The sequence below is a fragment of the Podarcis liolepis genome, assembly GCF_965112155.1.
Source record: "Podarcis liolepis genome assembly, chromosome: 9".
NCBI lineage: Eukaryota > Metazoa > Chordata > Lepidosauria > Squamata > Lacertidae > Podarcis > Podarcis liolepis.
In genome coordinates, this window is record NC_139564.1 from 37998006 (window position 1) to 38025399 (window position 27394).

Sequence of the window (27394 nt, forward strand, 5' to 3'; positions counted from 1 at the left end):
TGAGGCAGTTAAGGACAATTTGTGCCAGTCTACAATATCGGGGAGATTACCTGAATGGTAGAGCCCAGGTGAAGCAACTTGCACTATCAAAGCCCTTGCTACTACGAAGGCAGGTGTTGCAAGTAAGATTTACAAAAACTGCATAATGTATCTAATTTCACTCAAGGGCATTTCCCCAAAGAAACAGATGCATCTTCAGGTTAGTGTGGTTGATATCAAAGCGCAAGGAATACCGGGAATCACACCATTTTAATTTGTGTATATTTATACAACTTATAAAAAATTATGTACTTAAAGACATTAACATAAAGGCCAAACAGTAATCTTCTATTTATTCAAAAAGTTTAAACATACAGAAGCAAGCCCCTAATTGTTAATGCATTATTATGCATAGATGTCGTTTTACACCATAGTTGCTGCCTGCTCTATATTTTTCATCTAGCATTATATAATCGGGACACAATCTGCCAAGAACTTCTTCTGCACAAGTGCAAAGTTCCCAGAGGAATGTGCTCTTCAACTCCATGAACTCTGAAACATAACTGAGAATCCTGGCATTATAACTGCTGCCTATCAGGTTATTCACCTGCCAGATGAAATTGCACCCTCCTGAACTCTCTCTCTCTCTCTCTCTCTCTCTCTCCCCCCCCCTATAAAAAAGTCACATCTTTAATAGACAATCAAAAGTGCATTAAATGTAGAATGGGTTAAATTCATAAAGGTTTTTTTTTTAAGTCAGTGAAAATACCACCCTGTGAATTAGATTTTTGCATTATTGATTATAAAGTATATTTTATTAAGATGTTGATATTGCAAGCTTTTAGTCCTTTTTCTCTTTTGTTCTGTGCAACAAAATGGTTACACACTGCAATGCAATGTTATTCTTGAAATACCCACTGCAGTAAATTAAAACTATTTTACATTTTTTACTTAAGAATACAATATTCTTGCTGTATATTTTCAGTCATTCATAGCCACAAAATCATTACACTCGATCAACACAATTTATCATTTTGACATTTTGAAGTTAACTTTTATCTTATTTTGCAGGAGACAGATGCCTGTTTCATTCTAAAGTACAATGTACTCCTGATTCCTTTCTTTTTTCTTTTTTCATTTTTATTATTTATAAGCAATAATCAATGGTTTCATAAACAGGTGATTAAAGTAAAGGATTTATTATAATCTGCTTACAATTGTTTGCAAAGACAGACATATATTTTGCATAAAGATATAAACTGTTTTTAAAACTAATGTAGTGTTTTACTTATGACATTTCTGTGAATTATGAATTGTACCAAACCAAGATTATATGCAATAAGGTACAAAAAATAATAGCAATCAGACAACAACGTGAATTGGGACAGACATCTAACAGTGGATTTTTTAAAAAAAGAATATGGCTTTAATATTTTAATTAGGCAAAGTTACTTAGTGATAAAAAAAGATCCAGTAACTTTGTTAATAAAAAAATGCAGCACCATACTGCGTTTACCACAAACCTGAATAATTTGAAATTCCAATTTCAGTATGGTTTTAAAAAAAACGCTAAATGAAAGGGAGATTTGTGACCACTTCTTCAATATAAACAACCAGTCTGCATGCGGTGTATTTTTATCACTTTAGAAGAGCAGCTTTCATATTGCTGTGCAGATCAAAGGAGCTGATTTATGAATTAGATTTCTAAAACTGCAAATAATATATGCATGTGTAAATTGACTCTTTCTGAGCGTACCTTAACAGATTTCCCATTCAATGAGACATGTGACTTAAAAATAGTAGTAGTAATGTTTGCATCCTGTTTATGAGATGCAAACATTCAAATTTCTGAATCTAATGCACACTTGATTATTGAGAGTTTGCGGGCAGCATACAAAGAGACTTTGTAAGGAAACTTTGGGCTTCTTTTTCTTCTCTCTGTGCCACATAGAAAACCACTTTGAAACTGAGGGCACTTTCAAAAGCAGCTTATGATACATCATTGGAATCTGGTGTTCAGCTGGGGGAGGGAAAATCCCACGGGGCAATGCCTACTTGGAGGTCATTGGATCCCAGACTTTGTTAAGGTTTCTTTTATTTTCACAAACTTTACCTAGACACAAGTTTACCAGAAGTATAACTCTGACAATTATTATCTTTACATTTGTATTTAATATCAATGGTCATAGGAAATGTTGCTATAATGCAGCCTCCAATGTTTAAATTATTTATAAAATGTATAATGTTGATCACCCCAAGAAAGATACATTTTTCATCATCTCAGTTCATAAAGCAAGTCTTGAGAGAAATTCAGATTAAAGGCTCATGCCTAAAGTTGTTAGCTATGTTTTAGCACTGATTTGTAAAAGTGTTATGGTATTAATATTAAGTTACTAACTAGTTGAGCAGTAATTCTAAACATAGTTACAAGGAAATAATTTGTACTAAAAGTCAGTAGCACGTAATTCCAAATAAGTAGGTTTATGATCTAGGATAACACACACACCCCTAGTCCAAATTTGTCAATAGCGTATCTTCTTCCACATAATTATATCATTCCAGAATTTTATCTAGTATGTGTGTTGAAATTTATTTTCTCACATTTTTAGCCCCATTTTTTTGTAGTTTATGTACATTCCAGATTGAAAAGGAGAAGCAAAAAAACAACAAAACCCCACTATTATTATTTAGCTCTCCCTTTTAGCCACAACTTTGTTACAATATTAGACACCCAAACTGTCCCACTGAAATCAAGGAGTGCAATCCTATGCATGTCTGCTCAAAGGTAAGTCCCAGATAAGTGTGTATAGGATTTCAGCCTAGCTGTGTGTTGAGTTGCAGCCTTGGAAATAAAACAGATTGGCAGGCAGAATCTCACCTTGTCCCAGGGATTGATGAGCCTTTGTGAAACTCTAGGCACAACCCAAGAGGATACTGTCCTCAGGAAGCTGTACTGAAATGTATGAAGTACTGGGTGCTTCCACATCTTCATTCACTTCAGCGAGACAATTTCTTAGTGGGTTGTGCCCTTTGGAGTCTATCTTGGTAGATGTGAAATGTGCAGATAGCTGCAAACACAGCTAGCTAGAGGCATGGAGCAGAACTCTTGTGTGCTAGAGTCATGTAAAAGCAGACAGATACTATGGATGAAAATGGACAGAAAAGAAGTGCAACTGAAAATGGCTATGGGTGGTTATTTACAGCAGACACTCAGATGGTAAAATAGATATGATGCTAAAAAGGCACAGCTTTCCCTTTCTGAAATACACTGTAAACGGTTCATTATGCATGCAGAACAATTCACTTTACAAAAAAAATTACCTTGTGTTTAGACAAAAAGAGTAATTAAATAGTCTCCAGCAAAATAGAATTCTTCCAAAAATACTTTCCCATTCATCCTATTAACCATTAAAGATTTTTAGGTCTCATTTACAAAAGTTCCTTATACCATTTTTTCCAGGTCCTTCAATTTATACATACAGCAATGTACAATACAGCAAAAGACTGCGAAAAATTATTGGTAAAGCCAGCACAATAGATACTAGAAATCGAAACCGAGGCATTTGTTTTAACATCTTATCCTTTCAAGTTAAATAATAAATGAACACTTAACACAGTGTAGATCATCTGTGATGGATAATATGGGATAACAAATGCCGCAGGTTAATATACCAAGATTATTCCACACCAAATGCTCCATTATTTATTTTACACATCCAGGGATTTGTGTGTGTGTGTGTGTGTGTGTGTGTGTGTGTGTGTGTAGTACAATAATTAATGCCCCATATTGACTTTGTTTTATGTGCAAACCAACAGTAAGCTTTTCAAAAGTTCATATTAGTCCTTGAACCCTTTTTAAAACAAGCAAACAATACCGGAAACTACATGGCATATTTAAAATGTTCGTCTCTTAAAATATCAAAATCAAAGAGTTATTTGACTAGATATGGCTTTTCATCCAGAGGAACAGGAACATATTTTTCTCTCTCCCCTAAATGTTGGGTTATTGGGGGGGGGGGGAGATGCATCTTGACGACTTTGCTCGCCTAGTTCACATAAGCTGCTTTCCATCCTCCAAACCCTGGCTATGGTTTTCAGACTATTTAGAGACCATTGAACAATTTTGTATAGCATGTTTTAAATGTTGGCTTCTTGGGTCCTTCATGGGTGTGGAATAGCACAGGGAAACTTAAGGCAAAGTTTTTTTTTCTCCATTAAGACATTTTCTGTCACTTCCTGTGGAAGTAGAGGGGCTTGGCATTCCCAGATTCCACCTTGGGCAACTGGTCACTGATGATTTCTACCAGCATGGCCGGAAACTCCACTTTCAGAGCTTGAGACTCTCGGAAGGTGTAGAAACAGAATTCCAACAAATCGCTAACAAGCTGAAATGCAACAGGGGAAAAGGGTCAGGAATGGCGCGCATTGAAATTGACGTAGAAAGTCTTCATGATGCAAAAACAAACAGTGTTAATAAAAAAATTTCCTTAATAGAATAGGTATCAGACAAAGACCAGAAAGTAAGCTTCCCCACCCATCACTCATATGTGGATGTGCTAGTAAAGAGTAGTTCGAAGCCAGAGAAATTTCATTGCAATTAATTGCCACAGAAATCAATGGGATCTAAGCAGGGTTTGCTCTGGTTTATGGCAAATGAATACTTGTTCCAATCATGTATATAGTCCACACACCCACACACCCTGTGTGGCTCTCTGTTGTGTGTGTAAAAGAAATAGAACCTTTGGCTACAGAAGAGCTCCTTTTTTCAAACTGCTTCTTTTCTGACTATGACTTCATTGGAGAGCTCCCATCACCAGCAGCCACAGTTTATTCTATACTTCTGATTAGGGCTGTTCACAACATGAAAAATAAGAACAAACCAAACCAGATATGCCTCTGAATATAAAGCCAGATTCTCAATAACACCTTTTCTTCCTGAACAATATTTTATGCACACTGGCAAAAGAGCACACGTAGGAACTATGTTGCTAAGACCACATGGAGCTGTCTACAAAGAAGAAGAGATTTCTAAAAGGAGTCCTATGATCAGACTTTTGGAGCCCAGTTTGTCCTCTCTGACAGGAGAAGGGATTTGTTGCTTTGTGCATGTCCCACCTTCATTTTTAGAAGTTGCTCATTTATTCTGAGCCTGCTTTTTGGGTCTGGAAGTTTGGCTGGTGGACAGTTTTGAATAGATGCAGGTTTCTTTACCATAAAATCCTATTTATTTTTATTTTACTTTCTGTTTATTCCCTTGTGAGACTCAAATCTTGCAATTCCAATTTTAAACATTCTCCCTTTATTTTTACATGAACCTATTTACCATTTGGACGATGTTGAAGCCTTTATACTAGATCCTGAGTTCATCTTTCTCAACTTTGCCCCGGGTCCAAAAAAAAAATAGTTTCTTTTATCCCTTCTGGGATCGGTAGCTAAACCCCACCCACCCCTTAATCTTTAGGTTGAACTGTTGTAAGGCTGGGGATTTAGTAAGCTTTTAACTAGTTTGAACAGGTGGAAGGTTATGAGCAAGCAATTAAGGGCTTAGTATTATATATACTTTACTGGTAGCTGCTGGGGTATTTTTTTTATTTGCCCATCTAATATTTTCCATTTATAAATTGATTTGTACATTCTTTTTATTCTTATCTGACTCTGATCCCTTTCTGATTACCACTGCTAGCTCACTGGAGCAAACTAAATGGAGTGAAAATTTTCAATAATAATTTGTGTCTTATCAATTCAGCTTTATGTTTTCTAGATTTTAAGACCAGTCAGGAATTCTAATGATACTCTCTCTCTCTCTCTCTCTCTCTCTCTCTCTCTCTCTCTGTGTGTGTGTGTGTGTGTGTGTTTTGTTATTTTGGTGGAAGACCAACAAATGGTTCTTCCCTAGTCTTATCAATAGAAATAACAATTGTGCAATGCAATTAAGTCAATGTGGTCACTGTGGTTTTCATTGTTCCAGGGCTGGATTTCAGGCTTAGAATCTCCAAACAAAAGCCATCATTTTAATGCATTTTCTTTTCATTAAGCCATGAAAATTGGCTTATAAAGGCATGGGCATCTCCCCCCGCCCCCGAACTGGTTCAACTGCTGATGACAAAAATAACGCATTGGTCTACATCAGGGATGGGAAACTTTGGGGCTTCCAGATGTTGGACTTCCAATTCTCATTGGCCTCAGCATTACCCAAAATCAAGGATGGTGGACTATGTTAGGGGCTGCAGGTTCCCCATCCCTGGTGTAAACTTTCACTCTCCTAACTGGCTGTACACCATGCTAGACCCCGTGCTGTTCCCTCAGGAGTAACTTTTTAAGAGAGCAGGTGGCTGCAGTGCAGAGAAGAGATGGAAAAGCCCTGATCCGCCAGTGGGGGTTTCTCTCCCTTTCAGAGAAAAAACCAGAAGTATTTCCTGATACCAAGTAGGCGTCAATTGAAGTCCTTTCTTTACTTGCAGGCTTTTCTAAATTCCACTCACCATTGAATGTATCCCTAAGTAGTTGTGCTTCTGTAGCTATTAAGTGCTCTTTGTGTTAGCAAGTGAACAGTTCAATTCAACCAGTAAGACACTATATCAACACCTAAGCTGTCACCCATTCTCTCTGGTATAACATGCATTTCTGCGTCCATATTGGATGCCTGCTGATATTTTTGTGTCTCTGAATTTGGTGGGGAGCTTGAGCATAAAACCCTTCTGAAATGGATGGGAAAGGGACCCCAATTGTTTCAAGCCTATACAGTGCTCAATTCATAACTTTATTCGTTTACATTTTTAAAAGGAATTGCCATTATGTCACATTGAAACATTTCTTTTGGGGGGGAGGAGGAGGAGGAGGACTAACTAGAGCTTTGACCCCCCCCCCATGACACAAACTATTTGAATGTAAAATTACTTAAGCATTTACCTGAAATTATTTTTTTATACAGGCTATGCTCCAGTCCCTGCCCCTACAAGGCATCATACCCTAATGTTCTTAAACATGTCTTGCAGGTGGGACTTAATTCATAGAATTGAGATACAAATCCTACTGACTAAGGGGCCTTAAATCAGCACAAATCTGCCTTAATCAGCATTGTGACCTCTGCAGGTCTGAATTCAAGCTGTTCTATAATTGCTTTGTTTTGTTTTTAGGGGCTCTGTAAATAAAGTTGCTGATGCTTTCAAATTCTTATTTGCTTACCTTTCCCTTCATGGAATTTTTTTCACACCTTGGCATATTTTTTTGCATGCACATATGTTCACCATGTGGAAGGCCAGCTAAAACCACTGAGCAATGTAAAATATTTCCCTTCGCTTGTGCTCCCTATATTACGGAGTATTGTGTTGCCTTAATTTTGTTTCTAGTCTACAGCCTCACAGGCTGCAACCCACATACCCAGGAGTCAGTCCCATTGAAATCAATGGGCTCCATGTAACCCATAGACAATTCCAGAATTAGAACATAAAAGCAGCCTGCTGTATCCGGCCAATTGACCCATCTAATCCAGCATCCTATTTACATGGTTGCCAGGCACATGTAATGTGGGATGTTAGGAAGGAGACCAAAACTCAACAGCACTTGTGATTCCCAGCAACTAGAGTTCAGAGGCATACTGCTTCTGTTTCAGTATCTGTTACAATTTTAGGTAAACTATTGATACTATATAACATTATGCTGAGATTTGCTACCCCAGACCAATTTGGACAAGAGCACACATGCTCTTTCCTTCTTCAGAAGACAATAGGTGGGAGTCAGCGAAATATTACTCATTTAAGCAGACCCATTTAAATGAACGAACATTGACTAATTTAGGCCCATGAATTTTAGAGGGTCTACTCTGTGTGAAACAATGCCACCCTCTTATTCCTCCCTGACACATTGGTTGGCATTAAACTCAAGTTTTACTCCGAGTAGGTAGACAGACTGAAATCAATTCATAATATAAAACTAGGTCTATGGATTTTAATGGGTCTACTGCCATCATAGCTTCGTTGAATACCTCTCAACAGGCTTCCATATGCGCAGAGATTCCGATGTGGGGGAATGCCACATGAAAAACTTTTCGCAGCAGTGTCCCCCAACACATTTTCAGACAGTACAACAACCCACAAATAAGGGTTATTTCCCCTGGTGTTTGTTAAATTCTGTCCAATTATATATGGAGAGTATAATTAGTTCTGGCTCTGAAAATATATGATGCACCATTTTACTGGCACGGTTCAAAATACTGCACGCACACACCACCCCAACTTTCACAGGCGGCTTGCTACATAATACAGTAAATCTGAAGCATTTGAACTGATGCTGACTTGGATTCAGTGACTTCAATGCAACTCTACTGGCTTGAATCCAAGGACTTTAACTAATCTGGTTTGCAGAGCAAGCTGATGTTGAGCAGAAAAACATCTACCCCCCCCCCTCCTCAAAAGCAAAAGCTAGTCTCAAAGGAATGAGCTGTTACTGCAGTACTAATAATACTCTGACTCCCACCGAGATACTTCAGTGTTTTAATTAACAGCACATTACTTGACAAATAATTCCATATGTATGTTCTGTAAACAGACCTCGGGCTTTGGTGCAGATTTGACCTGAAATGCACCATACTGTACTGCGTCTTCACAAATAAGCCAGTCAAGTACAAAGAAGCACATTTATATGTGGCCTCTCACATACTGAGGCCAAAGATTCTGTGCACAGCATGTGTATCAAAAGCGTATTTCCTTGCTACATCCTAAGAATGGAGCTGAGGAGTTTGCTTGCTCTTGCTGTACAATTGAACAGCTTTAAAGAGGTGCTTAGCAGTAGGCTGTCCTCTTGTAACTGGTGGTGCCACAAAACAGAAGCTCATAAAGAAACCAAAATCCCTTTGGAGAATGATGTCAATAATAATACATTTAAATGAGTTGGTGAATTTTAAAGCCTGCATATGACTGACTCATTCTGGTTCAAAGCAATTTGCATTGTCTTTGAAAGACTGGAGATACTATTCACAAATAGCCGTACTTTGAAATGGCTGCATGGACTTCAATAAGATTACGCAGAAATAAGAGGTATTGAGAATTGCGGCTGGAGGGCAGGGGGTGGCGAGGGTGAGGGCGGGGCAGAGGACAGCAGCAGCAATTGAAAACTTGGGTTTCACATACAAAGATTTTCAGCATTTGTAATTACACCCTTACATTTCAATGGAATTCTGATCGAGTGCCTAAAATTGACTTGCACTGACTCACAAGGTTAGCTCTGAGCACAGTTCATGAACTTTGCTTTCTGTTTTAAACCATCTGATGACTCAAAAGCAACTTCCTGTCCTCTTGCTTGCAGAACATTACTCATTAAATTATTTCTCCCAGCACATAAGCAGATCCCTTACCCAGTAGGCCCAGAAAGTAGCTTTCTCTCTTGGTTGTATTCAATGGTGGCACTGCCTTTGTGGAAGCGCTTCCCTTTCTGCAAGTCAGGTCAGCCAATTTTCACCAAACTACCTCCTGTTTCTACCTTATCCCACCCACAAGCTGTTCCTGAGGGTTTGGGGGACTGTCTGCAACAGTAAATATTATTCCATGGAAGACTGCAGTACAATACAAGGGGTGGGCAGTGTTGGTGCCCTCACTGAAGCCCTGTCCATAAAGGCAAAGTCACTTGGATACCACTCATTTTCTATACAAAAATCTACAAACTAGTTTCTTTTTCTTTTCGTACTTGGTGATTGTTAACTGAACAAGACGTAATACTGTTCATGCGCCTACAACTCAAAACAGCAACCTGAATCTCACTGTTCGTTTTCTCCAGTTGGTAGGTAGGTAGGGAAATGTATGATGTCATCACACTGTGCATTTCCTGTAAGGTGTGATGTAATGAGGGGTTCGGTAGTACCACTTCACCATTGCTCAGTGTCACTTCTGCTACTGACGAGCCACGTTTGCCTGCCATCTCACCTTTTGCGCTGATGAACAGGTATTGCCTCACTTTTTTTGTAACAACACTACATCACGATACCAATCAACTTCAGTCAAGGGATTTGTTTGATTCCTACAGTATATAACAGTCTCCTCCAAACTATCAAGCCAATTACTTACATCATGAATGGAGTCCAGGAGCTTTGTCAGTTGGTAAAACCGCTGCCAACTTTGCCCAGAACTGTTTGGATGTTTAATTACCATCTTCCTCAGCTCTTTAATATAATTTGCCCTCATTTCTTCAAATGCAGCTTGACTTTTGAGGCCATCCTTGGGAACTGTCATAAAAGGATACAAATATTTATTAATCAATGATCTGTTAAGTTTACATATATATATATTAAAAAAGGAAAACAATGTGTTACGACAAGGCCATTCACTAACGTTCAGAAAAGCTTGCTACTGTGTACAAATGCATTCCCCATATTTCTTGCGCATTATGAAAACGTAGCAACTTCATAAATCCTTTGAGGTTTTGAAAACATTCTTCACAGGTGAATATATGGGAAAGACCTTGCTGGAGAACAGTAAAAAGCAATGTGTTTGATTACCCACTTTGACCTAAGAGAAAACCATGCCTGCCTGTGCACACACACAGAGGGAAGAGATGGAATCTTTCTTGTAGAAAACAAAAAAAAATAGGTTCTTAAACTTCCAGTCAACTCTAATGCTGCATCCTCTTAAACAGTTGCATAAAAATATAAAAATACACATAATTGCTTTTTACGATGAATTCAAACTGTATTCCTAGGGATGAAAATGCTTTTAGGTTGAAATATGTTTTTGCGCACACATGCTGAAATAAAAATGGAGTTTTATGCTATACAGAATAAAATGAAATATTGTTGTGCCATGGACTGCAATTTCAGTGCTAGGATGCATCCAGATGTTAACAGTGTGCTCTCCCCAATGGACACGGTAGTGCTACTCAGGCGAATATTCATGCTTGATCAAAAGGCTACAAGAAGGCTGCTCCTTCTCATTGAAGGATATCTCCTCTCACTAATCTATGAACCACTTGGAATCCAGTGCCATGTTATGGCATATATGCATAAAACTCTGATATACTTTCAACCTTTGGTTTTGCTGCCCCCCCCCCCACAAAAGTTCGCTCAGGGTCTGTGTGCTACATTCATTACCAAATAGTGATGGTTTGCATTTCTAACGGTTTGCATTTCAGCTTGAAAGAAAGCCCCCCATTTGAGCCAATATGATGGGTTTTTCCAAGCCTAGGTGTGGCAAGAGGAGCACTGGTGGCGGGACTGCATCTGCAGAGAGAAGTCTACAGAAGCTAATTCCATTGCCATTAGAACAACCATAGAGATGCTTGTATTATAACTAGGGGATTCAAAGCAACAACCAATAGAAACATTGGTTTCTATTTGGGCTTCACAAATCTCAGCACTGTACAGAAGATGTCTGTTCTGATGGTTGGTAACCTATTAGGCAGAGAGATTATTTCATGTCTCCTCTAAACCAAGCCACCTAGTCGTAATCTTAAGAATAATCATTTATTTTATTATGACTGACTGCACCCTCTTCTTCAATTTCTATTTTATGCATTACTTTTCAATGCTGTTCATAGAGACGACCTGCCTTTTGCTAGATTCAGATTTCATATTCTAATATTTTGATTGATTTATCTCATTTAAAAGTCTATATACTGCTTGGTTGTATTTAAAAAACCCCACAAACCCCTCAAAGCAGTTTACAAAAAGGTATTTTGACGGGCAGCATAATACAGGCAGAACATTAGGGGGGTGTATCCAATGTCATTATTAATCATTAGTAGTAGTACTTAATTTCTAACTTGCACAAATATCAGATTATCTCAGGATGAGTTACAATCCAGAAAAATGACAAAGTTGCCTAATGAGGTGGCAGGTTGGGCAAGGGATCTATCCCTCTTCTCCCACTCTCCCCCCCCCCCCCCACAACACACTCCCAAAATAAGCTTCCCTAGAGGGATGGAGGAAACCTCCCATACATTGTGGGATGTGGGTCGTCTGAGGCTGCAGTGGAAGGGAAGCACAGGATTCCTTGGCCTAACTGCAGGCAATTCCCTGCTCCCAAAGCACCTAATAATGTTTGGAAGGTCTCCCCGACCTTCTGGAGAGGCCTGGTGAAGGCTACAAGAGGACAAGGGAAGATCAGTGGCAAGACTTTGCCTTCCATTAGAGGCAACCCTGGAATTTGTGAATATGTGTGACATGCTGCTCCCTGTGACTAGTCAGAGTTGGTGTGTGAAATGAGAAATCCTTGCCTCTATTTCCACACACTCAGATCCCAGGCCAGTTATCCAACACCTAATTTAAAAACAACAATAACAACAATAATAATTGCTGGATTTTGCAAAAAGATGTCAGAAGTTAGAATTAGGAAAAAAATTAAAAGTGAAATGGAAATCACAATAGCTGTTTCAATATGGCTCTGGTTTTTAGATGTGCATGTAAATAATTTAGCAACATGAGACAAGCTGCCTACAAACAAATAGCTGTTCTGGGAGCAGTTATTAGGCAATCTTGGTTTTGAAAAAATGCCTAATGGGTGGTAAATGGCAGATCATATATTTGAATGGGAGCCTATTTGGGCTAACGCTGGGAGGAGAAGTTCTAATGGGCCATCCCGGAATAGCAAGAATAAGTTGCACACTGTTTGGAGGGAAGCGCAGGGTGAACGTATTTGCTGTGGTCTTGAAGCAGCATATATGTTTGGCCGGGAGTAAGACTAAAATGCTCAACAAAGTCCCTGCTTCTCTTCCCAGCCTCACTATGGCTATTGTTATTCATAAGGCAATTAGGCTGGGAAGCTTTTCTCTCTCTCCTTCCCAGGTACCCCTGGACTATGGAATTAACAGACCTTTTCGCTTTTGTTGCAGGGGCTCTCTTGGTGAATGATGGTGGTGGTTTTTGGCTTCTGTAATATTATAATTGTGTCATCACAACTGGCATCTCCCAGGGGGAGGAAGCCAGAAGGTCTACCTGCACCCATTAATGAAGCTGGCTCTGGAAACAATGAGCTTCTTGGAAAGGTTCCACTCCCAGAAAGGTAGCCATGCCCTCAATATGTGAGATGGGAGTAATCTATTTTACAGCTTGGCCCTGACCCGGTTCTCCTAATCTTACTACGCATTGGGCATTTCATCATATATTGGGCCTTTGCCCGTTTCCCCACCCCCACCAACAGGTGTTCTTGCTATGTGAGTCCGTTCTAGGAAAGCTGCCACACAGCAATAATTATTTTCATTTCAAGAAGAGAATAAAATTGTTGTTCTCTTTCTAGTGCTTCATGGATTCAAAAAGCATAATATCCCAACAATCTTTGCAAATGAATCAGTGCCCTGTCCAAATCAAATGGTGGCATTGCACACTCATGTGCACATCCAACATCATGTGCTCAAGGGGCAGCATCCGACCAAGTCTTATTCAGAGTGGATCCACCGATCTCTACTCTTGAGTATTGATTTGGTTGGATACCACTCTGTGTGTAATGGTTTCTATGTTTATAGATCCACTGAAGACCCGAGGGTTTCAGGTTTGCATAACCAGACATACGTTGCATGCCTCATTTTAATAAAGATCATTTCTATGTGCCTATATGATGCTGGCACTCAAATAAATGTGTGAAGGAGTACTGAATGCTTTTTTTACTGGCAAATATGAAAATTATTACACTAGCATCAAACAGAATTAATTATATAAAATTACAATAATCAGAAACACAATTGAAACTTCAGATTGTTGGACATACGCCCAGTTGTTTCTCCGATTATTAAATGTGCTGAGGCAACTGGCAAACGTCCCTACTCTGTGGGCTGGGGAAAAGCAAGAAAACAATTGAGATGTAATGTGTGGTTTCTTCAATGTTAATTGAGAAAAACTTCCTTGATGTGGCCATCATTCAAGTTCCTAAACAAATTCCAACAGCTAGTCAAATGATTAAAAAAATAAAATCAAACTAGCTTGGAAATCTATACTGTAATGCAGTATATGGGTGGCATTATTTGGAACTGAGCTGCCATTTACAGCTATTGGCTGTTTTTGTTAAAACTGAGTTATGCACCCAGCAGGATTCCCTTCTGTCTCCCCCACAAATGTCAATCTGTTCTTGGAATGTTTCTTGGCTATTCATTTCATATGATGCATTTAATGCTAGAAAAGACCTAGGTTTTGGATCACTGTAGCGCTTAACCTTTTAATCCTGGCACCTAGGATTTTGAATTATTATTATTTTTAGATCTATGATGAATTTAAGCAGAAATATTATTGCATAGATGTTTAGAATACCCTTCTACTATGTAAACCACCAGGGCAGTTTACAAGAAAGAGACAGGTTGACAGTAAAATAACAACATAATAAAGTACACAAGCAAAACAATAATTAAGAGAGCAGTTAAAATGAGCAGTTAAAATGCTGTGAGCATTTTAAAAGCCTGGTGCCAAGTAGGCAACAATGCAGGTGCCAGGTGAGCCTTCCTGGAGAGCGATTTTCCACAAGCAAACTGTCACTGTCCCAAAAGCCCTCGCTCTGCTTACCACCCATCTTATCACAGCTGGGAGTGCTGGAAAAGAACTCTTCACATGAGCAGGTTGATGTGAGAGCAGACATTCTTTAATAGCTTTAACACCAAGAGCTAGCAGTTTGAATTTTGCTCAGAAACAGACTGGGAGTAATATTATAGGGCTCTGCAACCCATATGTCATGTTCCCAACAACCAATCTCTTCTAGTAGCTAAGTGGCTGTATTTTTAATGGACTTTGAAGCTTTCAAAGGCAGATCCACATACAATGTATTGCAGCAGTCATCCTCGGAAGCATTTAGTCTTTGTTTTAAACAATTTGCTGTAGGTGTCCAATTCAAAACACTGGCACCAAGGCCTTGTGGCTCCTGCAATCTAGTTCCTTTTTCACCATTTAGTGAGTCATTTGGACTAGTCGGTTAGAACGAGATGTAAATTTAGCACAGTTGACAATTATGACTGGAGTTAACTGGCAAACTTACCTGTGCTTAATAGCAGCAAAACTTTCATTATAGTATATTCTTCAAAGCTAAGTTGCAAGCGAACAAACTGAAGGCTGATCTGGTGCATCCCCTGGCACAACTCAAACATTGCAGACTGGCGCATTCTCTCTCTGCAAAAGGGAAAAAAGGGGACAGAATACAGATAAGAATAGGCAAGCTTGGTTGGGAGAGTCCCAAGGCTACGCAAGTCCTGAATTACTTAAGAGTCAAATCACACAGCCATATACTCATTGTGAATAAGCACAAGTGTGACATGCTTGGTTGTAAGTATTGATGCAGCTCAACCATCAGCTAACTTCCTCCTAAGCCAGACAGGTCTTTGTCGGTCCTAAAATTCCTGAACTAGAGACATACCGTATTTTTCGCCCTATAGGACGCACTTTTTCCCCTCCAAAAATGAAGGGGAAATGTGTGTGCGTCCTATGGGGCGAATGCAGGAGGGAGGCAGGCAGACAGGAAAAGCTCCCAAAAGCCGCACACAAGCTCCGCGCGGCTCTTGCGGCTTTTCCTCAGGAGGGACAAGGGACTGACACGGCCAGTCAGTCCCTTCTCCCTCCTCTAGAAAAGCCCACAGGAGCCGTGTACTCCGTAAAGGGTGCGTGGCTCCTGTGGGCTTTTGCAGGAGGTGGGGGTATTGCCATAGCCACACGCAGCCTCTCCCGGCTGGAGAGGTCACGCGCGGCTACGGCAGCAGCCTCTTTAGCCGCGCGCCATCTCTCCAGCCCGGAGAGCTTGCGCGGGGCTAAGGAATAGCCCCGCGAACCTCTCCCAGCTGGAGAGGTGAGGCGTGGCTATGGCAGCAGCCTCTTTGCAGGAGAGGCGTTGCGCAGAGAGGGAGAACTGCACAGCGCCCCTTCAGCCACGCGCCTTGCTGGGAAGCTGGAGGAGGAACAGAAGGGTCTCCTTCAGTTCCTCCTCCAGCTTTGCTTGAAGGGCGCTGCACAGTTATCCCTCTCCGTGCAGCGCCTCTCCTTCACAGGAGAGGTGTTGTGCGGAGGAGAACTGTGCAGCACCCCTTCAGCCACACGCCTGCCTGGAAGCTGGAGGAGGAACAGAAGGGTCTTCCTCTGCATCCCAAAGCCTGGGGCGAGCTGAGCTCAGCGCTCCCCAGGCTTCGAGCTTCGCGCAGCTCTCCACAAGCCGTGGGAGCCCGGCGCAACTTCGCACTGGGCTCCCACGGCTTGCGGGGAGCTGCCTGGGGGGGGGGGAACGGCTTGCGGAGAGCGCCTGGGGGGAAAATAATTCCCCCCCTTTATTCCCCCCCCAAAAAAACTAGGTGCGTCCTATGGGTCGGTGCGTCCTATGGGGCGAAAAATACGGTACATTAAATCATGGAAACTTCCTACCTTAGACTGGTGACACAGTCAAGTCTAGTGCTGCATCTCATGACACACTTTGCACCAGTAGATCACTGGCTCCCCCCAAAGAAGCTGAACAACTGTGGCTCCCCTAAAAAAGCTCAACATTTTACCTCCTCCATGAAAAAACTCAACAACAACTTTGACCCGAACCCCAAAAAAGGGGGTAGATCACTGCCAGTTTTTAACTCTGTGAGTAGATCGCAGTCTCTTGGGAATTGGCCACCACTGTTCATTCATCTTGCTCTGAAGAGAATACTCAAGGATCAGACCTTTAGAAGCCACCAACTTACTAGATGACTTTAAAAGGGGAATAAATAAATTCATGGAGAATGAAGGCCATCAGCAGCAACAAGCCATGATGGCTAAATGTTACATCAAATATCTCAGGCAGTGTTTTTCTGAATGCTAGTTGCTGGGGAGCAACAGTGGCACAATGCTACTACACATTTAAAATACTTTTAATTTCAACCACAGTAACGCTTTTCCCTGGTTGTGGGCAAAACTTCAGTATTACTAAACATACAATGCTTGCAAAATGCGTTGAGAACTACAGAAGGAACATCAATTGATATTTTAGTTTCAAGGGAACTGACGCAGTTGAGCAAGTGAAGTAATAAGAGGTATTGATTTTATATACATCAGCTTAGGAAAACTTTCACAACCAGATTGCTCAATTTCTACCCCATCCCAGTCCAGTGTAAAAATATTTCTAAAAGGCAAGAGACCGGTCAAACCAGTTGTGCAGTACTATGCAACCACTTTCAGAGATGTGAAGTGTGAACTATCAAGGAGTTCACAGGTTAATGCTGTGGAAGGACATTGTATATTAAAGTGAACATCAGAATTAAATAGAAGAGTTCCTCAACCACTATATATTTCTAAATATATACACCATTAATGCCACCCTAATAGATTTCATTTTCTAAATAGTGAATGATACATGTTTTCCTGTAAATATAGCAGATCAATCTCTAGGATATTAAAAAAGAGAAAACTTGTGTTGCAAGAGAATGAATCACAGGAATAATTTGCTCTTAGGAAGGCTTATGTTAGAACTCAGGTATCACTTCTTAGATAGTGTTTTGAAAGCAAAAAAGGAAGTTTGTAAGGACAAATGTTCAGAGTTGTTTTCTGTACTTCTTCAACAGTCTCGGAGGAAGGAGTATATGGTTACCACCCACTCAGCTGTAAGTCATGCATTACATTGAAAGCTAGCTGATTCTTCCAGTAGATAAAGCAACATAGTTCAGCTCCTGTAATTTGGTGCTTTTTGATTTATCCAGCTGTCACCAACCATAAATATGAGTGTTTTCCCAAAATGTACCTGCGATAGTGCTGCTTGCAACAAGGAAAGGCCGGGCACTCAGTCATACCATTGTTGTTATTTAGGAGAGGGGGAGAATAACACACACACACACAGAGAGAGAGAGAGAGAGAGAGAGAGAGAGAGAGAGAGAGAGAGAGAGAGAGAATAGAGAGGAAGAAATGCATCCATTTAAATACAAACACTTGTATTGTGCTTTATGAAGCCCCAGAGCCAGGAATTGACCACTGTCATGGACTGGTTGGACACAAAGGAATGGTGGGAGGAACCGGCTGGGGAACCCCCGGGGAAGAAGGCTCAGAGTTCAGGGAGTGGTGGTGTGAAGACAATGAGTGGTCAGAGGGAGAAGAGGGAGAAGACTGGGAGGTGGAGGTATCAGAAGGTGAAGAGGTAACAGGGCTTGGTGAGCTGGGAGAGTTTGTGGCAGAGAGAAGTCCAGAATCACAGGCAGAAGCTGAAGCAGGAGAGGAGGGAGGGCAAAAGGCAGAGATGAGTCTGGCTGGTAGAGAGTCACAGGTGACGCTTTCCTGCTGCAACCAGCTTTCCTCCCCCCCCCAACTCCCAGAACCCAGAGAGGCATGAAAGGGACAAAAGATAAGATAGCACCACACAGGTGCAGATTGCTCAGATTGCTTGGGAGAAACTCCAGAGAGGAGGGGACTTAGGCTGCTGTAGGTACCTTCAGTCTTAGCAACTGATCCATGGGGGGGGGGGGAGGATACTGGGAATGAGTTCCATGATCATTAGGCCTGACATTCTGCCAATTCTGTGCAGATCCTGTTCTTGCTAATAAAGAGGTGACTCCAATGTGCATGGTGTGATTTACTGCTGGCTCGCTCCTGTCAACCACCATAAAAAATATATTGATATGTGGTGGTTAATCTGTGTTACTACAGATGGCACTAAACTACAACTCCCATAATCCCTGGCCATTGGTAATGCTGGCAGGGGCTGAAGGAAGTTGTAGTCCAGCAAATATCTGGAGGGCTGCAGGTTAGCCATCCCTTCTACATAGTACTATCAAACTAATGTTTTTGTCAGTCGTTTGAGGAAGAATGTTCATTCTACCTCCATAAGAATATACAAATAGAAACCAGTGCCTTAAACTGTGCCCAGAACGCTCTAAGTAGCCACTACAGTAATACCTCTGGTTACAAACTTAATTCGTTCCGGAGGTCTGTTCTTAACCTGAAACTGTTCTTAACCTGAGGTACCACTTTAGCTAATGGGGCCTCCCGCTGCCACTGCACTGCCGCCACGAGATTTCTGTTCTCATCCTGAGGTAAAGTTCTTAACCCAAGGTATTACTTCTGGGTTAGCAGAGTCTGTAACCCGAAGTGTTTGTAACCTGAAGTGTTTGTAAGCAGAGGTACCACTATACAGACTTGAAAGCACTGGTGCAAAATTCTCTCAAAGGCCCATCTCCAGCTGGGTTGTACAAATTGCAGCACCTGAATTGCAGCAAGTTGTGAAAGCGTCTAAATCCATTTTCAGTCCTTTCAAGCAAGGTAATCATTTTGTTACACAATAACTGCACAGTTGTTATTTATGTTTCAAGGAATGCAGAGGTCCTTTCCCTATCTATTGCAATAAAGACTGTTGTACGGAAAGCAGTTATGCAAATCTGATAGACATCTATTCAGATAGTGGCCATGATGGCATTGGCAAAGAGCAACACACCTCGTTTTTTAAAAAACATGTTTACTTATTTATCCATTTCTCTCTCAACCAAGCATTTCCCCACTGCAGTACTCAAATCTCAAAGAAGGCCAGACATCAAGATACCACCCATTCTGCTTTCACAACTATATCCTGACATTTTTCAGTTCTTTCCCTCTTTTTTTCACATTACTTCTATGGAGGCTCTGGGCTCATCTCTCCAATAGGGTAAGATATTGTGGCCCCAGCCATGGATCAAGGCTCAGTGGCAGAGCTTCATGCTCCGGCACCAGGGGAGGAGACCAGGCAGGGGTGGAGCGGGGTGTGCCGCTTGCGGGGGCGGGGTTCCCAGCATGGGTGGGGGAAAAGCCACAATGGCACCCTGGGGATTGTGCTGCCGGGGGCAGTGCGCTCCCCCCACACTACTCTTCCTCCTCCAGTGTCAAGGCTTGCACAAAGACAGCACTAAAAACCAGGTAGGAAGTGTCACACAGAAAGCTTCCAACAGAGAAGGCAACGACATGTTCACAAGACTAAGTAGCCACCACTACAAAGCAAGGAACTGATACAGAGAGCCCTGCTAGAAGAACCCATCTAGTCTATCATTCTTTTCCAAATGCCCATGAGAAATCCGCAAGCGGGATATAAGTGCAACAGCACCCTCCCAACGTATATTCCCCAACAACTGGTAGTCAGGTGTAATGAAAATATTATTTCTTTTCCTCTTGTACTGTGAAACTCAACCTTATACTACTGATTTATTCTATAAAGATATTCCAGCACCTTCAAATGCTCTCATGAGCCTGATGTTTGATTATTATTATTATTTCCATAGCAGTGGAAAAATCTCCTTCAGTAACAGTTTGCTTAGAATTCAATGGCACATGTGCTTGATGGTTATTATTCTTTTATTAGTAGTATTTTGGTATTAGTATTAGTATTATTTATTGAATCGATATACTGCCCTATACCTGGAGGTCTCAGGGCAGTTCACAGGACAAAATCAAAATACAAGACCACAAAATAGCTAATCAAAATAAAAACAGCAACCCAGTAATTCCCCATATCCACTTTTACAAGAACAGAATACCAGAATACACCAAGTTACAGCAGTGCAGGTACAGACTACACATGAAGATGTATTACAGAAAGCATTATGTCCTATAAAGCTCCAAAGTGCAACAGAAGAACTATGGCTGCTACACCACTTGAGCATAAGTTCCCCTCCATCTGAGAAATACATAACCAGCACTGGGCCAGGGAGAAGGGATGCAGTATGCCACATAAAGCACCAAATGTATGTAAACCATGTTTCTGCAAGATTAGTAGCACTGTATGTTCTGACAGCAGAAGTCATCTGGGGTATGGGCCAAGAGGAACCTAAACAGAGTCCAGGACTTGTTTCCCCCTCATGTCCAGCCCACCAGATAATTGGTGCTGTCAGCTACAGATGTTGGAGAATACTGATGAAGGCAGAAAAGGAAGTGGAAATTGCGGCAGTTTGCATGTATCTCTCTGATCAAGAATGGAATTTGTTCACATCACATTAATTAACGGTCTTGTTTTTACACTGCTTTGACATTTCCTTTACATTGGAACAAAAGTTCTATAAGTTCTGTAAATATATCCATAACTAAATAGCAGACAGTGAGATGCATAACATAGTATTTTGTGGGAAGCCTAAGTGCAGCAAAATGGAAGCAGTGCTGATTGTGACAAGTACAGCTTGGAATGGAAATTGCTATTTTCCTCTGCATACATGCCTTTGTAGAGTTAGCATTTCTGCTCTTATAGCTATTAAAACAAAGCAGCACAACAGTCTGGATGCTGAAAGTGACCTAAGGAGTGTTCTGTCTTCCACAACACCCTAAATCCAAAAGCTTGTGGCAAGCACGCAGCTTGTCATATAATTGAAACTGACACTTTGAAATTTTATGTGATTTTTTTTTTGAAAACTTGAAGTTTTTTAAAAAATAATTTAAGTACTTTCATTTGCCTTCATTATTAAGCCCAAAAATATGATTTATAATTAAAGTTGCAATATTTCAATCCTTTTGAATAGTCAAATAAAATAATTAGGGAAGCCAGGCCTGAAGGGGGTATGGATTTTTTAAAATATTAGCTAAAAGGAGCATGGGATTAAAAAAAAGGTTGAGAAATACTGACATAAGTTGTTACTAAGAATATCTATCCAATGTGAGTGTCTGCACTTCTTGTTAAACTTTTGGTACACATTTCCATGAAGTCCAGGCCTTCTGAAGCAGAAAAAATATGGGATAGTATACCAAAAATACTTGGTTGATTCTCCAACAAGATCATGAATTACAACCTTTACCCATTAAATGTACATCTCACTGTCAGACCAATGGCAAAAATTCTCTGGCCAAATACTTAAATAACATAGGTGTTAATGTTTTATTAATATTTACAAGATTATAAAAGGCTTCCTAAAATTAGGCCCATGGGATTAACAGAGCGAAAGCAAAACGAATGTCAGTAGGAAAGGCAATATAGCAAATGACCTACGAAAGTTGTGGAATAATACTCTGCTAAATGCAACAATGACAGCAAACGAGCTTTTCCTCCTCCGAAACTGTACAATTAAAGTAAATCTGATATGCTTGAAAACGCAGCCTTTTCTTTAACTCTTCTCCCTCCTTAACTGTTAACACAGAATTAGCTGTTCAGGATACCAGGAAGAGTTACAAGCTGAAATAGCTGAAAGGTCACACAGAGGTAGCTGCGGCCTTACAGTGTGTTATGCAATGATAAACCCATTGCTCTCAAGTTCAGCAAGGATTCCCACAGTGACTGCACATGACACAATAGAAAGGCACTCATCCGAATGGTTATTTAACCAGAACACTTATAAAATCAATTAGAAAAGGAAAAATTTTAAAATCCTAGCTATAACTAAGGCCTAATGTACTGGATCTTAACTGAAAATATGACTGGTTCTTAGCATTACCCATCTTCATTGCCCATTTCAATTCATGATTCACTGACATAGAGTTGTCTGCAGTAGCCAAGGACACTTATTCATCCCATGTGAATTCTAGCTGCCTAACCTGCTTTCAGATTTGCCTTTCTGTACCACCACGGTATAGCATATTTAAACTGAAAGGATGCATCACAAAAAACGTTTCCTAAAAATAAGTGCCCCTTCAAAATACAGCACGCCAGCTGCACTGCCCATATCTATTTGTTCATTCCAAACTCCAGAAATATGCTTTATGGCCCTAAAATCCAGTGCTTATCATTAGGCAACAAACTAGCTGCACACTACTGGTTTCTGACCTACTTTTTGGGAAACACTTTTAAAATCTAACATTGAAAAAAACCCTGCACTTATTTGTTAGCTATGCTATTGGTTTCATATTAATTTGAGCATACTGTTCCCCTGCACTGACTCTACTAGGGGTACTACAGTGGTGCCTCGCAAGACGAAATTAATCCGTCCCGCTAGTCTCTTCGTCTTGCGGTTTTTTTCGTCTTGCGAAGCACGGCTATTAGCGGCTTAGCGGCTATTAGCGGCTTAGCGGCTTAGCAGCCATTAACGGCTTAGCGGCTTTAAGAAAAAGGAAACAAACTCGCAAGAACTCGTCTTGCGCGTTTTTCGTCTTGCGAGGCATTCGTCTTGCGAGGTACCACTGTAGTAGTAAGTTACACCTGATGAATAGCAAAATCATATGTGAATTTCATCAAACCCTTTGAAGTTGCAGAAAGAACCCCCATGATTAATGTTTATATATGGGCCAAGCAGCAACTCCATCAGTTTTTGGCTAATAAAAGGAATTGAAGAACAAAAAATGTTTTTAGATGTTAGACTCATAGAATCGTAGAGTTGGATGGGACCCCAATCTAGTTCAATTCCCTTCAAATTAGCTAAAATAGCTAAGCCAAAATAGGAAATTGGGAAGCTGACTTGTACTTATCTAGCTCAGTATTGCCTGCATTGACTGACAGTGGCTCTCCAGGATTTCGGAGAGGGTTGTCTCTGAGCCCTACCTGGAGATGCCAGGGATTGAAGATGGACCTTGTGCATGCAATGCAGATAGATGCTCTGTCCCTGAGCTATGGGGCCCTTCCCTCTTAGGTCTAGAAGGAAAAAGACCCAACTTCAGGTCCAGCATCATCATACAGAGCAGCTGTCTGATGTAGGGAACAGTGTGACCACAGGAGGCTGAGTAGTGGTGATGAGCCTTCCTTGTACAAGTAGCCTAACACTCCTCGAGGAATTGCTTGGGTGAATAATGCCACAGTGTGAATATGGCATTCATAAATACAGCTCACCATCACAGCAGCAGTGTTTGCAGTTCGTAGATCATAGAAGTGTAGAGTTGGAACAGACCACAGGGGTCATTTACTCCAACCCCTTGCGATACAGAAATCTTTTGGCCTGACATGTGGCTCGAGCCCACGGCCCTGAGATTACGTGGGGCCGCCCTTGAGATTGACCCAGAAACTACAGCGGGTGCAGAATGCCGTGGCGAGACTCCTTACGGGGTCCTCGCTGCGGGATCACATTCACCCGGTGCTATACCAGCTGCACTGGCTCCTGGTGGAGTACAGGATCAGGTTTAAGGTGCTGGTTTTAACCTTTAAAGCCCTATATGGCCTAGGAACCTAGTACCTACGGGACCACCTCTCCTGGTATGTCCCACGGAGGGCCTTATGGTCTTCAAACAAAAACATCTTGGAGGTCCCAGGCCACAGGGAGGTTAGGCTGGCCTCAACCAGAGCCAGGGCTTTTTCGGCTGTGGCCCCGATCTGGTGGAACGCTCTGTCACAAGAAACAAGGACCCTGCGGGACTTGACATCTTTCCACAGGGCCTGCAAGACAGAGCTGTTCCACCAGGCATAGTCTGACCCCCTCCTTCTGTAATCCTCATAGTACTCTAGCCCAATGGTTGCCATTAATTTGATTCTGAATTGGTTGTCAGCCGCTCTGAGCCCGGCTTCGGCTGGGGAGGGTGGGATATAAATAAAAATTTATTATTATTATTATTATTAAGAGCCTCATGCTCTACTGACTGAGCTACTGAGATTATGGGGACTACGTTGCCATCTACATTGTGACAGTCTGGTATACATGTTACTTTATCCACAAATGAAGGTCAAGGGAGACCTGAAGTGCTAGTCTGTAGAAGAAAACATCTACAGCAGTAATGTTCCACTGCAACCCACATAACATATGTATCACAGGACAAATAACAATATTGCAACAGTACAGCAAATATGCAAGTTTAACAGTTTAATACATTCCAAATACTTTCAACAGACACAGCACATGGCACATGCCAGACAGAGCGCCTTAAGAATCGAGACTAGCATGGGCAAGGCTTTAAAGGTGAATTTAAAACAGAAAGGAAGACAGACATGGAATGGCTCCCCCCACACACACAGTTATAGCTATAATATAATAGGAAAGCTTCATTAAAACATTTTGGTTTCTTTCAAGACTGCAAAGAAAAGGAATTATAACCGTCATGAACACACACTGGGCAAACTGCTAGCTGTATACAAAAGAACTATTCTGTGAATGTGCTTAGAAAAACCAGCAATATGGGTGTTTTTGTATACTGAAAGGTAGAGAGTCCTCCAAACTACAGTAGGCACCAAAGGGGGGGGGGGAGAGAGAATGATGTTTTCTGTTAATCTAGGTTTCATATCAGCTACATTTCAAAGCGCCAATGGAATGTTAATGCTTTGGAAACAGTATCCGATACAATGGCAGATACGGATCAAATGGATGGGTAGGAGGAAGGTTTCTCAGAAAGATATTTCCTGTGCTCTCTTTCATTGGCATCCATATTTTGCGGCCTTTGCATCTCTGCATATCTAACAGTGCTCTATTTATTCTTCTTTTGTAAAAGCAAATATTTGTCAAATAACTTACTCATTAAAGACTAAATCAGGAGCAAAATAGAGGAACTGGCTATTTGTATGCCTGTATGATCTCCAGCTCAAGGCAAATGACGATAGACACATCCAAGAATATTGGATTAGAGTAATTTGGTCCTCAAGAGGCAAGCTTCGAAAACCTGAAGAACAGAACAACAAATCAAAAACAGCATTTATAGATCAGTGAGCTACTTCACCACCATCATAAGTATGGAAAACAAAACACCATTGTGCAGGCAGTTTATCCACATCCATTTTTAACAATGAAATATGCTACATTTTGAAAACGCAGCAGTGATTTTTAATTTTTAGAGAGAGGTGTTGAGGTATAGGCTTGCTAGGAAACCACGCCCTCCAGGGTCCAAACTGCATCTGACTTTATCTCCACCCTTAAATCCAAGGAAGTATGTGGGGTGTGTGTCTTTTACCCATTGCCCTGCTATGGATCCAATCTGGATTGGGCCCTCTGAACCTGCAATTTCAACTGCCAAGTGCATGAGTGGGGAGGGCAGAGCCCTCCACCCTAACACACTATGGTCCCGATCCATATGGCCCTTCTTCCCCACTGGCTAGTTTTCAAAACAAACCATCCTGAATGGCAAAACTACATGGCTAACATCATGTGTAATTGAAATACTTTGTACCCTAATCCCAAGGAAATGGAGGGAAATCCAGTCAGTATATGTAAGGGACAATTTAAGTCCATACTGTCATTTCACATTTTTCACGGTTAAGCCTCTCTCGTTTGAAATAATTCCAGGTCAGAGTCCTCATGAGCCCATTAAAAAATAATAATGAAACAATATATATCTGGGGGAGAAGGCCTAAGAATGGCTGTTGGGTTTCTGTCCAACTTGGAGCAGTTGGATGCTATGTTTTCATGTGTTCTAAACAAATATTAATTTTATTTAGGCAATAACTTATGCAAAACACATGCATGCATTGTTGGGAGAGGAAATTTAAATTTCCATTCACTGACACAAGCAGTGTCTCACACACAAAGGACTATTGCTTCCTCAGAGGAAGCTATTAATTCAATGTTGATACAGGGAAAGTATTCTTACCAAGTTCTTTTGGGCAAGGCATGCCTGAAAGCCACGAGGCCCTTATTAAAGGGATGTGCTAGAGGAGCCCCCTTACCTGGAAGTATCTTTGCCCACTTTACCACCTGAATCATCTGCTTGCCAGCAAGACGGTTTAAAGTGGAGAGCAGGTGTTCTGCCGTATCTGGCTTGGAGCCGTCATACCCAGCATATACAATTTCAGGTTCAATGTTCTCAAGGACCATAGCAGGCGAAGGAGTAAGTGCTGGCGAAACTGCAGATAAGTGAGGAACAAGTGCTGTGTTTACAGAAGGTTCTTTCGCTGGAGCGATATACGTCGTTCCTTCTTCTGGACTTTGGGGTGGCGGCTGCTGCTGCTGCTGCTGTGGTTCATCATGGATCCCTTTTAATTTGCCCAACTTCTTTGACTTACGAGCTGTGGGGGAGGGGGGAATACGGGAAGAATGTTAGCAAAATGTTATCAGCTTTTTTCAATAAAAAAAATAGTATGAATGACACCAAAGGGTCACAACGACTTAATACAGTAAGAACCAGAAAGATCAGTTAGTATTTTTTTAAATGAACCTAGAACAGTAGGATACTAGGTCGGATACTAGGATGCAACAACTTATTGGCCTGCAGCTGCAGCCCAATCAGGAAGGAAAGGAAGGAAACATAATCAACCAATCAGACGGTACTCATTGTGTAAATAATGTATATAAAGCCTGAGGTGTGTGGGGAAATTCAATCACTGTTCCTATGAGCATGAAATTACTACTCGACTCTGAGAATATTTCAACGGGAATGTCTTGAAGAACTGTCTGTTTTTCAAATGCACAACTACTGCTTTGATAGGAGACATTAGTCCTGTTCAGGCCACCCAACTCATGCTTGCCTAGGCCACACTCGCTAGTCCTCCCCTGATGCTGGGTGCTCCAATTAGGATTTTTCCCAGGTGTCTGCGTGTGCTCCATGACTGTCTGCAGAGACAAAACCTTTACCCTGCTTAATGTGCTCATTTGTACATGTGAAGGCTTCTATTGAACCCGGAACCCCGATTTCAAAGAATGCTCCAGCTTGCATGAGAGTTCTAAGTGTATACAGCTGTATTTGTGAAGTTTCTTCTTTCTGAATACGTTTGTGCAGATGCCATGGAGCAGGGAG

At 41.1% G+C, this 27394-nt stretch overlaps 1 protein-coding gene and 1 long non-coding RNA gene across 23 annotated transcripts in view; one reads left to right on the forward strand and one right to left on the reverse strand.

The window, feature by feature from the left end:
• Positions 1-230: 230 nt before the first annotated feature.
• NR3C2 (nuclear receptor subfamily 3 group C member 2) overlaps positions 231-27394 on the reverse strand; it is a 136912-nt gene continuing 109748 nt past the window's right edge. For all 22 annotated transcript variants that reach the window (XM_083519929.1, XM_083519920.1, XM_083519921.1 and 19 more), the window contains 5 exons: positions 26328-26666; positions 25183-25327; positions 14919-15049; positions 10038-10195; positions 231-4364 (listed from right to left, as the gene is read on the reverse strand). In XM_083519929.1, coding sequence (XP_083376055.1) covers positions 4209-4364; positions 10038-10195; positions 14919-15049; positions 25183-25327; positions 26328-26666 — 929 coding nt within the window. In that variant the 3' untranslated portion in view covers positions 231-4208. The remainder of the gene's footprint in view (positions 4365-10037; positions 10196-14918; positions 15050-25182; positions 25328-26327; positions 26667-27394) is intronic.
• Positions 16349-22297, forward strand: LOC310714697. The gene is made up of 2 exons (XR_014529985.1): positions 16349-18140; positions 18228-22297. It is a non-coding gene; the product is annotated as an uncharacterized lncRNA (long non-coding RNA).